This window comes from Macrobrachium rosenbergii, chromosome 54 (genome assembly GCF_040412425.1).
Source record: "Macrobrachium rosenbergii isolate ZJJX-2024 chromosome 54, ASM4041242v1, whole genome shotgun sequence".
Taxonomy (NCBI): Eukaryota; Metazoa; Arthropoda; class Malacostraca; order Decapoda; family Palaemonidae; genus Macrobrachium; species Macrobrachium rosenbergii.
In genome coordinates this window covers 42,970,040-42,985,039 of record NC_089794.1, presented here as the reverse complement: position 1 = coordinate 42,985,039, position 15,000 = coordinate 42,970,040, and the positions used below count along the sequence as shown (strand labels likewise).

Below are 15,000 nucleotides of genomic sequence, written 5' to 3'. Positions count from 1 at the left end.
GGCCCCGATCATCAAAGTGTTCGATTACACTTTTAAACAGGACCCCGATCATCAAGGTGTTCGATTACACTTTTACACAGGGCCCCCAACATCAAGGTGTTCGATTACACTTTTACAAAGGACACTGAACATCAAGGTGTTCGATTACACTTTTACACAGGGCCCCGAACATCAAGGTGTTAGATAACACTTTTACACAGGACACTGAACATCAAGGTGTTGGATTACACTTTTACACAAGGCCCCGAACATCAAGGTGTTAGATTACACTTTTACACAGGACACTGAACATCAAGGTGTTGGATTACACTTTTACACAGGGCCCCGAACATCAAGGAGGACCAACAAATCTCGTTTCACCTTGCAAAATCTTTTCATTTTAATTCAAATACCTTCGTACACCGACCTAAAACTACATGTTACTTAAGAAACCAATAAAAACGAGAGAGAGAGAGAGAGAGAGAGAGAGAGAGAGAGAGAGAGAGAGAGAGAGAGAGAGAGAGAGAGAGCATATTTACATGTGAGTAAGAATACAGAGATGGTTTGTGTGAGAGATGTGAATACACAGAGATGTGAATACACAGAAATGTTAAACTGCGAAAACAGGTGAAAAGTTGGGACAGAGTATTTTGAACCGGTCGTTCACATGGAAAGCATGGAAGACGACAGTATAGTGCTTTAGTGAAAAAGTGTGTAAGAAAGTTTTAGGTGGAAAGAAGAGCGGAAGGCTCAGAAAGCGGAAGAGGTATTCGAATGGAAGTGTCTCAATACTCAGTAAGATACAGAATGCATTCAAGATCGAGTTTAAAAGCAAAGTGTGTGTTTGATATACTGCTGATCCTTCAACGTACTGTAGGTATACATAGCAACTAATACTGTGTAAGTTATCTGCATATGGAGTTCATCCACGATTCAGGACTCATGAGTATGAATGAGACAGTGACCACTGTCATGGTTTTCTCCTGCGCCATCCTCCTTCGGGACAGCTTAACGATGAAAGAAAAAGAAAAGTTGTATGTACTCACGTTTATCATGGCGTTGGATGATATCCTGAAGAGCGTGGCTCTCTCGTTGACCGTCTTGGTCTTGGGCGTGAGATCGTGGGTGTTGTCAAGGGTCTCCAACTCGGCCAGTGACTTCTGGAGGGCGGCACCATGCTTGATGATCAGGTCGTGGCAGGTCCGTAGGTCTTCCAACTTCGCCGTCAGCACCTTCAAGGTGTTGCCTACGTCGTCGCGACCTGCTTCACCAACGTCTTCTTCGTCCTCGTCCTCTGTAAGGGGATTCAAAAGTAAATCGTTTCATTGTTCAAATTCCTTCACAGGAGGAAATGGAAAGATAACGTCTCAAAATCTGAACGTTTGGGAGTACATCATCTGTAAGGGGAAACAGTGTTCCAAATCTTCAGTAAGGAGATGGAAAATAATACAAATTATATTCAAACGTTTCAAGCTTTTCTGCAAGAATCAGAAAAAAATGAACAACTGATTACGCAGGGGGATACGAAAAGAATTATTTCAGGTTGTTTCAACTCTGATGAAAACAGTCTTTAAACTCTGCAATGGGATGAGAAAAATGCTCCTTAACTCAAATGTCTCCTATTGATTCAGTAAGAGCGCTGGAAAAACATATTTACCAACTTCTGTAAGGGAATGGAAGCACAAAATGTTCCATTATTCAAATGCATCATAATTTGAAAATGGGTGGAAGAGCAAAATGCTGAAAAGTTTAAACAACGGGATGGAAAAACTAGGAGTTTATTCAAACATTTTAAATTTTTTCTGAATGGACAATACTGAAACAACATACCGTTACAGTTTATAATAGCTAGTAATTGTGTTATGAGACAGAAGAATAATAACCGTTTAAGTAATTAAAAGTTTCGAAGAATTATTATAGGTACAACAAGTCTCAAGACATAAGTGTTAGTGGGGTGTTTCTGTACGTGGGTGGAAAGCTAAAACATTTTCTTATTCAAACGTTTCCGCAATGGTCTCGGAAAACAAAAACATTTCTTAATTCGACAGTACAAAATATCTCTGCAAGAGAATTGAAAACCAACACTTTTCAGTCTGCAAAAATATATTTAAAAGATTTCCAATTAGTCACGCGAACTAGTGACAAAAGTGAAGCAAAACATTTGAGTTTCAATAATGAAATTTAAGTGGAAGTTTTTCATTACTTAGAAAATAACTAATCCAAGTTGTCTCAATCTTCTATAAATATACAGAATATTCCGAAAAAATGAAAAAAAAAAAAAAAAAAGTTTGAAAAAGGACATCAAGGGGTGACATTTCTGAAGAACAAAAATGAATCTTTCCAGGTTTAAATATTTAACTCTGGAATGAAAAAGGTTTGAAATTCTGCTCTGGGGTAGGCTCAAACGGTTAAATACTGAAACTGTTCATATTTTATGCTAGGGGATGTAAACATTAATAAAGCTTTTGTGTTACACAAACGTTTTCTGAAAAATGAGAGGTGAACAAGACGCTCCATTATTCAATGGCTGTCCCATTGAAACAACGATATTTCCTTGCTTAACCGTTTCAAATCTGTAAGTGGATGGAAAAACAGAGTAAAGTATTCTAAATAAATTTTCCGAAACATTGTTTCTGTGACTGACTAGCAAAAAAAATATTTTCTTATTAAAACGCCTCGGCTGTTATGTAAACGAATATACAAATAGTCTTGATACTCTAAAACGTTTCTGGGGAAGACTTGAAAAAAAAAAAAAAAAAAAAAAAAAAAAAAAAATTTTTTTGCATCCAAACATTTCACATCTCCCGCCACGGGATGAGCAAAACCATCACATTACTAAAAATTTTCAAAATAATGAAATGGAATCCAAATAATCAATTGGTTTCACTTTCCTAAAAAGAAATACATACCATTTCGTTATTGAAAAATTTGAAAGTAAGGGTCAGAAAAATGAAGTCTCACTGCTCAAAACGTTTTTGCAAGAAGGTACAAGGCCGAGGTAATTCATAACTTAATTAGTCCTGCATAAATATGAAAAGACAAAACGATTCTCTGTTCACAGTGGAGCAGATAAGCCATACAATAGTTCATTTGATGATACGAGCATGAAATTTGGCAGAAATACTCACTCGGGGGTAGACTTTAAGAGAAAAGTGCTAGCCACCTGAAATTCCCTCAGGTGGCCATTTTCCCAGATGGCCGCCGTATAGCGATTTTCGTAAAAAAATGCCAATATATTTTTTTTATAAATAGCCAAAGTTCTATCATTATTGGGATAAATTAGGGAGTTTTTTGCCCTAAAATTGCAGACTTTACTTGGGAGAACAGTCCTTGCTATTCAGAATCCAATTTGTCGGCCATTTTCCAAGATGGCCGCCAGATAAGCCTAATATGCAAAATAATCTTTCTTGGTATTTCTACAAATTTGCCCATAACAACTTGATTTCTATGAGCATTGATAGATACCTGTCCATAGATATAATTAAAAAATATATATGTGACAAATACACTAACTCATTATTAACTATGTCCAAACTTTAGAATTATGATTATGAGTACATTAGCGTCTATTCTGCTTATATCATTGATGAACATCAGCGTTTTAGACTCCTGAAGATGCATGACAAGGACAGCTACAGAGTGCAGTACAGTCTTAAGACTGTCTTTTTACATGTGCACCTTCCACCACAGTCCGCCTGGCATCCACATTTAGTCAAGTCCCGGCTGGTCACAACACCATTTGTCCTTTGTTTGCTTGCATGATGCGCTAACCATGTTATAATGGATGAATCATTTACATTTGTGATGTCATGGACCTTTTCCAACAGTGCATATTCAAGCTTGAGTTCCTTCTGGAGAAGACTGGGGTCTGGCAATGATATATCATCAATGGTGCTCGGTTCTAGATTCCTTTTGCTGATGGCCGGTGGGATGTTTGTGAATGACGCAGGAAGATCAGGACCTCTTTTGTTCGACAGTCTATAACATTGGGCAATGTGTGTACCTCCCCTTCTTCCTCTGGACTTGGATGCTGGAACAATGAAATACTTGTACCATGGAAGGATGCACTGGCTGTTGCGGCTGTTGGATTGTGGTCTATGCTGTCTAAAGCAGAAGCTGTGAAAAGTCCCTTTCTCAAAATAAGTGGACACATCATCATCTTCCACATATTGCTTTACTACACTCTCACCTAACTGTCCTGTTATTTCCAATACTCCCCTAACTGTCGTGTTATTTCCAATATTGTCATATGATATGCTAATTCCACTCTCATGAATCTTGTCGGTTAATTCTCTTTTTCTTGTTTTGGCAAACACTTTCATCCCGACATTATGGGAAAAGTGTTTCACGGTGTTTTGCATGCCTGCGCGTTTTTGATCCTTCAGTATACTTAGGGTAGCTGTGTTGTGAAAGTTGTGCAATACCAACATCTGACAGTACAATATCATGGTCCCGAGGGGACCTGATGTCAACACCAAGCTCAATGCTGCAAACAATCTATAGAAGTGCCCGTGGAACAGCTTCCTTTCCAATTCCTTCTTGTAAATCTTGACTGAATTTTGTCTTATGAGCAAGCATTTCTCTTCGAATGATATCTGCAGCTTTAGCCAGATGAATAGCTTCACTGTACTTACTAGCATCAGACAGAATTGTGCCAATGTCTTTTCAGAGTGCTAGAAGAATATCACGCCCTTTCCTATGGGCCTCAAGTTCAGGGATCCTAGAGAGTAACTGCTCTTTTAACCTGGTGGTATTGACGTCTGAGGAGTCTACACCTAGTTGTTGTAGCCGGTGCTTGTTTGGGGAAGCTAGGTCAGCAAGTCTAAATATCACAGCTGATGTTTCTGTATTAGTAACCCTGCTATCAATGATGCAGGTAAATTCAGAAAAAGCCACAGGATCTAACTCTTTCCATTGACTATGGATAGTCTCCTCTTGCTTTATCGCGTTAAGATGTGCTCTCTCTGAGTTTATAAGTCTGCCAAGCATCGTGGGTGATACATCAGTTCTTGAGCAACAACATCACAGCACTTAACTTTGTAAGAAGCTTTCCATGGTTTAGGGTCATTGATTGAGCCTTTCATTCAGCTGCATTGTCATTATTTGTCTTAAATTTGATATTTCATCCTCTTCTTTACACAAAAAGCACTGTACCTTTGAAGAGTCTGAGGTTCTTAATCTTTCTCCGCAGTTTTCTTCAGTACCTGATGTACTGGGCGTCAGTGTTCTCTTCTGTGCTCTTTTCAATTTGGTATTATTAAAAAAAAGTCTGCAGCTGTTATGATATTTTGTTTTATTTCGTATCAAAGTAGTTTCTAGGCCTTCTCCATCATCTAACGGTGCTGGATCAAATGAAGTTGGCGTACCAATAAGAGCATGAAATAATGGTACATTTTTCGCAAGATTACCATATCCAGCAGAGTCCTGTTTCCTCTGAAATAAGCTAAGAAGTGAAATTAGTGTTTCATCACTTTTGTCCTCTTGACAAGGACAACATTTACTCCAGTCAGTTTGCATTTTTGGTTTGGCATCCATGATAAGATACTTTGAACTTGAGTAGAGCTGGCCGAGGGTTTATCCTTTTACCACCTTTGCTCACTTTCATGTGTGGGATACAGTTAGGTTCGAGCTGTTGCCAACACCTAACCCCATCGTTCATCCAATATCGTTTAAATCCCGTGCGATCTGTACACGCACATCCTGTCAATTCAGGTGCGGCTATCTAATTTCTTTGGGACTGATTAGATAGCATTTGGGACTAACCTTGCAATTTAGCTGATGCTGAACCCCATGCTGAGTTTCACAGCAGTGTCCGTCACCAGTGTGCCCTGGTAGTAAGCGACAGACTCTCTTGGCTCTACCTCCATAGTTTAATTTCAGAATTTTCCTTCTCATGTATGATAGTCTTTACTCTGATATTGAGCTTCATCTGCCCAAAGCAACTGGTTTTTTGGTGCCAAATCCTGTCTGCAGAATCCCACTGTCTCAGGAACAATAGTGCTGACTGCAAGATCGGCTCTGTAGTTTGCAACCCTTTGGGACATTATATAGACAGAAAGAGCTTATTCTCTTTGCCTTCCCTTCATTAGTGGCCTTTTTTAGTAGCAAAAGTTGGAAATAAATGGACAGAGATCCGCGTTGTTATGGATTAAGGCTGTTTTTGGTGTGCTGGCGGTCATCTAGAAAAAAAAATTGGCGGCCATATTGGAATTTTTGATGGCTTGCAATTTTTTCTCAAATTGACGTACAAAGTATATTCATACCAAAATTCATGCTTGTATCATCAAATGAACGATTCTGGCCAAAAATCACATTAAGCTGCTCCACTATCAGCCGTCAAAACAAGATGAAAGAATACTAAGTTTCGTCACTAAAATGTTTTAGAGTACGTATAAAAAATCTTGCATTAGGCAAACATTACACAGACAGGATATATAAACATCTCCTGACTCAATCGTTCCCGAAATGTGGTTAAAAACCTATTTCATTTTGCAAAAGTAACAAAGGCTAGGTATAAAAAAAAAAAGTTACTCATCGCTAAAACATTCCACAGTGGGGATTAAAGACTTCAAATAACTCAAACCTTCCAATGAGAGGAGGAACTTTTTTATTTTTAAACGTTCCAGGTATTGGGAATGAAAAATCCTCTCAAAATTATACAAACCAAAGAGCGGGATGATAACCGGGTTTCAGTGCTAAACGCCCCACGGAGATGAGAAGAATAAGCCAGTTTCATTACTCAAACATTCAAAAGAACGGGGTGTAAAATCAGCTTTATTACTAAACGTTCCAAAGCTTAAGGATGGTGGAAACCAATTTCATTACTCGAAAATTTTTGTATGCGCGCTAAAACGTTTTTATTACTCCTGTCTTTTGGGGGCTAGGAAATATCTGTTTATTCGTCTGTTTCTTATAAAGATGATGAACAACAACAACACGTTTTACGATACTTACGAGCCGATAGGTAGTCGCAATGAAAAACAGATTAGGAGTATGGGCATGAATCTGTTTTTAACAATATAACGATTCACCAAATAATAATAATAATGATAATAATAATAATAATAATAATAATAATAATAATAATAATAATAATAATAATAATAATAATAATAATAATGTCAAAGACGTACTTAATATTCAAAAGTAACTGCTGAGTTCTCTGTTATGCACACTAAGACTATGCAATAAAGAAATCCTTACAATCTACGAATGTTTTAACAACACACAAAATGGTGCTGACGGGAGTCTAGTTGGGTGTGTGCAATTCGGTCCCAAATTTACGGTCTAAGAAACTGTGAGAGGGTGAGTTTTGCAAGTCTAAAGAATATCAACGAGCTAGAAAGAAAAAAAGCCATACATCGGAGTCCATATTATCTACATGCAAATTCCATGTACAAATGAATGCATTCTCTCTACGCTGCAGGTTTCCCTTACAATGAAATAGTTAGAGATGGACCAACACAGCCATACTGGGCACGTGTACATGTAAATCCCAACCGCAACTTGTTAGTGTCAAGACATTGACATGGTCGCTTTTAGAATGTTACAATAATAGGACAAACAAAGCAATCTTCTACGTGATGCTAAAACTACCTTCTACAAACTACGATTTCTTACATGACAGAAGACAAATACGTTCTACAACTTGACAAAACCCAAGCATTCCAAATAAAACTGATGTATAATAAAATACTTGAATCAACAGGCAACATACAAGTCCCTAATCAACGTTCACAAAGCACATCTTTCTTTATGCCGTAGAAGGCAGCAAATATGTCTGCATTAAAAGTCTCGACCTTGTCTACCATTCACTGGATTTAGCACTAACACTCAGTCTACTTAAAGAGAGAGAGAGAGAGAGAGAGAGAGAGAGAGAGAGAGAGAGAGAGAGAGAGAGAGAGAGAGAGAGAGAGAGAGAAATAACCTGCAATAGTCATTAAAAGATGAACAGGCCGAAGTGTTCAAGGCATATGCATAAGCCCATCTTCAATTCTATTTTATTAATCTTTAATATCTATTTAGTTAGGCTTTTAAGTACCCAGCTGGGCTTCCAGCGACTACCTAATTGGACCTGCGTCCCACAGCCATGCATATAATCTAACGAAGCACACAAACTATCACAAAATTAAAATGCTTGACACCACAGTCGTTTATTATCACATGACAGTACTTAACTGACAAGACTCCGTATTCTTAAACAAAGACAGGCCTTCGTGCATAGCTTGAGGGGTTAGATTATTACTATTACAGTTGTTACGCCCGGTTAGTGATAAAATCAATCGCTTCATTACTCAATTACTAGTGAAATGTTACATATCACTTACAGACAATTAATATTGAACACTGCATGATGTGACCCGCCGGCAGTCAAAATAATTTACCAGGAGGCTTCATGATTCAGTTTCATAGCTTGTACAGACTGACACGTTTTGGACACATTCTTTCGAATTGTACTTGATGCCGCTCTTGCCTTCCTCGTGGATGAAATTTCACTAAAGGGATAAGAACCAAATTACCTAAAATTTCACTTCAGTCTGTCGGTTTGACTTTAAATGACCGTGGAGGGTATCATGGGAAAGTCAATCAAGCACTGTCACATGTAATTGTTTCGTATAATCGTTACATATTTTTCATATTTCTCTAATATTTAACTAACTCTATTGAAACTTCTTCTAGTACCCTGGATATGTAAACTGATAAATAGTTGTTTATAGAAGGCTACCAAAAATTATCCTGCTAAAAATAATTAGATTAGAAAACTTTATTTACAGCAACAATTTTATTCTGTACTCCCACTCAGCCATTCTCAATTAACTGTTAAAGACTTCAGCCATTCTGAATTATCTGTCAGAGAATTAACTTTTAGAAACATCTGCCATTCTGGATTCACTGTTTACAGACTTCAGCCATTCTGGATTAAGGATTAAGCTTCCAGCCATTCTCAATAACTTTTAGAGATGTCAGCCATTTCTCTAAATGCAGCAGCGCTTGCTTCGCCGATTAGGGACTTGAAAAGACCACTTTCCTTCCCAGCTCCCCATAGTTCACCTCTTACTGTGTTATTTCAAGGTCATAAAGGCTGAAAGAAGCATTAATATACAGGTGGTCATACACTGAGACACTTCACTATACCTGTGGTAGTGCTACTATAATCTCCTGGTTTTCCAAACCGCCAGTCACCAAGAAAAAAATAAAAATAAGGTCAATACACATCTTGAAAATCCTAAAATTAAAAGTTATTCTGAAAAATCAACATACACAAAAATTGTCAAATGTAGAAAAAAATATCGACCAAAATATCAGTGCACAAAAGACGCAAAATGTCGTCATAGAGATAAGTAAATTAATTTCAAAAGTTAGTACAAACACAAAACTCCTTACTTACAAACACAGACAACATATAATTTTGTTTAAACACAATCACATTAATAAAAGGTAGACTACATCATTACAAAAGGCATGAGCATCACATACTGTCATTCGTCAACAACACGCTTTCTAATACCAACATTTGCATGTACTACGTAAGCTGTTAAATGTATATTATCAACATAGTTGATGACTGCATACACTATCAATCCATATTTCATGGTTTCCACATACTTGAAGCAGTCAGCAACTTGAGTTCCTTAGGTTATACAATTGACGGAAGAAAAGGGCAACTCCTAAGATAAGATTAGGTTTGATTACGTTACATTCTAGGTTAGGTCAGACCTTTTTGGTATAGTAACATAATTTTCCATTGAAAACGTCGTAAAGCTTCCATCGTTTGCAGCGGCTATTTGAAAAGATTTATAACACCTGCAACAAAGTGGCCAAATAAATATTTCTTACAAACAATTTTTACGAATAAAAGTAAGAATATTTTCCAAAAGATCACAAAATTATGATCTTATTAAAAGAAGATCCACAGCATAACTACTTCATCTTATTTTCATATGCATTAGTTAATATTTTGGATATTTCTTCAGTGATCAATTATTCACTAAATATATACTTTAACATTTTAAAACCACACGAAATAACTGAGGCTTTCAAAATTGTTTTGAAAATTCACCTATGGATCGTATGAGGACATTTTTCAATAAAAAATAATCATACCAACGCGACGCCACTATTTGACTTTATCAAAGGTTTAAGTTTATCATTAAAACCAATGAACAACATAACAAAGGTTATACATAAATTCTGAAAGATAATCAAAGGATTAATCGCATTATCAGGAAGGAAAAGACCCCAGAAGGTCTTTGCCATGTAAAAATAACCTTCAACTTTAAACAAACAAACTTCGATATCTCTCTCTCTCTCTCTCTCTCTCTCTCTCTCTCTCTCTCTCTCTCTCTCTCTCTCTCTTAAACCCTTTTCCATTCCAAACGACTGCAGTGCGAGCCTGACCTTGAAGGAGCAACCCCAAACTTCAGAAAAGAAAACAGATAAAAGACACCAGTCTCACCAAGGTCACACAACCGCCGACCGGGACAACAAAAGAAAGCAAAATTAATTACATCAGCCACGACGTACAACAATAGCAACAGCAACAAAAACGTTAACAAAAGAGGCTACTGGGGGCGACATTGCATTCCAATTAGCTTTCTCGTTTCTCCTTACGTTTCTTCTACACATACCCACGTCACACTAAATATGTTCTTTTTTTTATGCCAATAACGGCGGGAGTGGGCAGCTGGGTGTCATCGCCCTTCCCAGGTGTGAAGGACAAGAAGCTAGAGAAGTAGAATATAGAATTTAAGCCAAAGGCCAAGCACTGGGACCTATGAGGGCGTTCAGCGCTGAAAGGGAAACTGAGAGTAGGAAAACCGCGCAGTTGCAATATGAAACAATTGTTTGGAGAGGGTGAATAACAAGATGGAAGAAAGAGAATATGAATGGAGGAGGTACAGAAATAGAAACGAAAGGGGTTGCAGCTAGGGGCCGAAGGGACGCTGCAAAGAACCTTAAGTAATGCCAACAGTGCACCACGTGAGGTGCACTGACGGTACTAACCCCCCTTCGGAAAAGCAGCTAGAGGAACAGACTGATTGACTGATTTACGAAAGTTCCGTCTGATGACCTGGCACTGGAACCGTTTGGTCATTCAGTACATGACAGAGGAAGAGATGAACAAAAGAGCCGGGGCCCTAACAGCCTCTTGAAAACGTAAAGGCTAGAAGAATAATTAGGCACAAAAGCTGGAAGGGAATCCCAAACATTCACAGCGAAACTTCAGTCCGGGATTGTTGACTCCAAGCAACAGATGCTGGAGTTTTCACTATTCTTTAGGTATAAAAAGTCGTAAAAACTGTCTAGAGATTTTTATGCGGCAATGACTGTTTCATCCTTTCTACTAACAAACCTTTGGGGAATTCTCCCCTTCCTCCTTTTCTGCCGGATGATAACGTCCCTCGGATTACAGCTAATTTCTTTATCTACGCCCGTATACTTTTCCATAATGAACAACGTAAACTTCAAAAACGAATAAACAGGGAGCAGATTTCACACCCCGGACCTCGGGTACTTTGTTTTATTTTCTAATGAATAAAAATAAATACTAACGAGAGAGCTGACTTTACACAGAAAAACTACGCCATTCGTCTCTCACTTTCTAGATGCTGTATCATGAATGCAACCTCTGGACAACTCTTCCTTACCTATTTGAAAATTATACCCCCGTTACAGATTATTTATAAATTGCCTGTTCTTTACAATCATATTTACGCCTGTTGTTCAGGTCATTTTCCAATATATACTACGACACCGTCAACCTACTTTATTTATTTATTTAATCTTATTCATTTATTTTTTATTTATTTTTATTTATTTTTTTATTTTTATTTATTTATTTAATTTTAATTATTTATTTTCATTATTTTTTTAATTTACGTATTTATATTTATTTATTTATTTATTTATTTATTTTTATTTATTATTTAATTTATTTTTTCATTTATTTATTTATTTATTTTATTTATTTATTTATTTATTTTTATTATTTCATTTATTTTTATTTATTTATTTTTATTAATTTATTTATTTTTATTTTGTACAGTTTAAGTTCTTCCGAGCTCTAAATATCCAATTCCTGGCTAAGTCAAAGCTCTTCTCTCAAATACCTGCATCGACGACCGTCGCTGCTGCCACGCCAGTTTATAAAAATCAATTAATCAATCATCTCCCACGCCAACGACCCCAACCTTACCCACGCAATAAAACATACACATAACGCGGATGTGCATTTAAGTTCAGGGACCCAAGAAGAGCAAGGGAATGACATAGGAGGTGATAGGCGCAGCACAAGCAAGGCGCCGACGTACTACTGATTATCCATGTCAGAGGCCTCCAGATACGACAGTAAAACTACCCGAAAATAAAAATAAAAAATTTAAAAAAATGAGGAGGTGGGGAAGTAGGTTGATTGATTAATTGCGGGTTATCTGGCGTCACAACTGCCAGGGTCACCGACGCCGAATACTAAATGTGATCTTTTCACTTTTATAGTATGTTATAAAATTAAAATTCTGCTAAACAGAACTAAACATAAGTTTGATTAAAAAGAAAAAACAAAAAAGAAAACTAACTAAAATAAATAAATATATAAAATTCTGCTAAAAAGAACTATTAATAAATTTGATCCGATAAACAGTATAACTTACGAAAAAAATATATATATATACTAAGACAGCACGGCTGTCAAATATATTTGAGAAGACCAGCTTCTTTGATAAAAGAGATAACATTATTAATACATATACTTTCTCACAACAGTTTTGCCATGTTATAATTACCACCTGCTTCACTGCTATTTGATAAAAAACGATTCCTAAGTTCAACTAGACTGGGACACTCAACCAGCAAATGCCTAACAGTCAGCGGAACCAAGCAATCGTCACAGAAGGGCTCATTCTCGCCATTCATCACAAAGCCGTGAGTTAGACGTGTATGGCCAATACGTAATCTACACAATACAACCTCCCACTTCCTTGGCATTAGGTCATATTTCCAAGGGTGTGTCTGACTAGTGATTTCTTTCATTGTATTGGGGCCTACTCTATCCCACTGAAGTGCCCATAATTGCTGGATGGATTTCCATACAATATGGAATGCATCACGATATGGAACAGGACATTTTCTGGGTATCAGAATTTGTGCTGCTAATTTGGCTAGCTGGTCTGCCTTTTCATTTCCTGATATGTTCACATGGGCAGGAACCCAACAAAAAGAAACAATGCTTCCTCTACAATGGTGCAAGAAGATCCACTGCAAGATCTCCAACACTAAGGGATGATCAGTATTGAAGACTTCCAGGGACTCTAAGGCGCTTTTAGAGTCACAAAATATTGTGTAGCTAGACACTGGGAGTGTTGCAATATGTTCCAGTGCTACTAAGATGCCATACTGCTCAGCTGTAAAGTTTGAAGCAACTGAAGGAAGCGCACCTCTTCGGTTAAAAGATTCACTAAAAACTCCATAACCATCGGTAAATATAAATCTTGTATCCATATGCTCTGAAGCATGCTCTAAAAATATTGCCCTCATTTCCTCATCAGATTTATCCCTTTTTGCTCCACTGAAGTACCTGCAGAATTTCACAGCAGGTAACTTCCAGACAGGAGTAATGGGATACACAAAAGGAAGTACAGGATTTTTCCAATATTTGTATCCTTTAAAATCTTTTTAATTCTATAGCTAAAAGGAGTAGGATACCTTGGATGATTTTCATAAAAACTGTTAAAAATATTTCTGTTTGCCACAGCAAATGCCAGAGATTTGGGAAGTCTTTGCACTCTAAACCAGTATCGAAGTAATGATGACTGACGATAGAGTTCAAGGGGCATTTCTCCTGCATCAACTAGCAAACTAGATATTGGTGATGAACGAAAAGCTCCTGTGGCTATACGAATACCTGAATGATGAACAGAATCTAAAATTTTTAAGTTAGATGAAGAGGCTGAAGAATATACTTCACAACCGTATGACAGCTTTGATAAGATTAAAGTTTTATGAAGCTTTAGTATACGATTTCTACTAGCTCCCCAACTGGTGTGAGACAGCACCTTCAAGATGTGTAGAGCTTCTAGGCACTTTGCTTTGATATGTTTGATATGGGGGACCCAAGTCATTCTGCTGTCAAAAACTAGGCCTAAGAACGCCGTTGTTCTACACATGGGATTCTATGGCCATACAAATAGAGGTCTGGATCAGGATGTACTTCCCTAATCCGGCAGAAGTGGACAGCAGTAGTCTTGCTTACAGAGATTTTAAAACCCTGTTTCTCAGCCCAACTTATTTTATTTATCGTTAATTGTAACTTTCTTTCGGCTACAGTCATCCGGGTGGCAGCAAAAGATATTGATAGGTCATCCACAAATAACGTCTTTAAGACCTCTTTTGGAATAACAGATGTAACACTGTTTATGGCCAGAGCAAAAGTGTTACACTGAGAACACTGCCCTGGGGAACACCTTCTTCTTGGCACCTTTTCTCTGATAAAAAGTACTGCCAACTTTAACTTTAAAATACCTACGATGTAAAAATGATCTGACAAATAAAGGTAATTTTCCTCGTAGGCCACTATTATGCATTGTCTTGAGAATTCCATGTCTCCAAGCAGTGTCATATGCCTTTTCTATATCATAAAACACTGTCCCGTGGTGTTGTTTGGAGGCAAATGCTTCACAGACAAGAGGTTTCAAGTTGCAGTAAGATATCCAGTGTGGAGTGCATTTTTCGAAAGCCACACTGAGAAGGTGTCAAAATACTGTTGTGCTCTAAATACCACATCAGCCTTACATTTACCATTTTTTCCATTAATTTACACAAACAGCAAGTTAATGCAATGGGGCGGTAACTTGCTGCATAGAGAGGATCTTTTCCAGGCTTAAGAAATGGTAACATGGTTGCCAATTCCCATATGCTAGGGTAGCTGCTTTCATCCCATATTCTATTGATAATGCTTATTATAAAAAGTTTTGTTCTCCTTGAAATGTGTTTAAACATTTCATAAGGAATCTCATCTGGGCCAGG

General features: G+C 37.4%; 1 protein-coding gene across 21 annotated transcripts in view; it reads right to left on the bottom strand.

Moving 5' to 3' along the window:
- Osbp (oxysterol binding protein) overlaps window positions 1–15,000 on the bottom strand; it is a 420,928-nt gene that overhangs the window by 288,152 nt on the left and 117,776 nt on the right. For 12 of the 21 annotated variants that reach the window (XM_067098146.1, XM_067098129.1, XM_067098133.1 and 9 more), the window contains one exon: window positions 1,026–1,273. In XM_067098146.1, the coding sequence (XP_066954247.1) occupies window positions 1,026–1,273 (248 nt within the window). Of the gene's footprint in view, window positions 1–1,025; window positions 1,274–9,114; window positions 9,139–15,000 lie in introns of all 21 variants that reach the window. The other 9 variants (XM_067098127.1, XM_067098130.1, XM_067098138.1 and 6 more) reach the window with 1 other exon arrangement.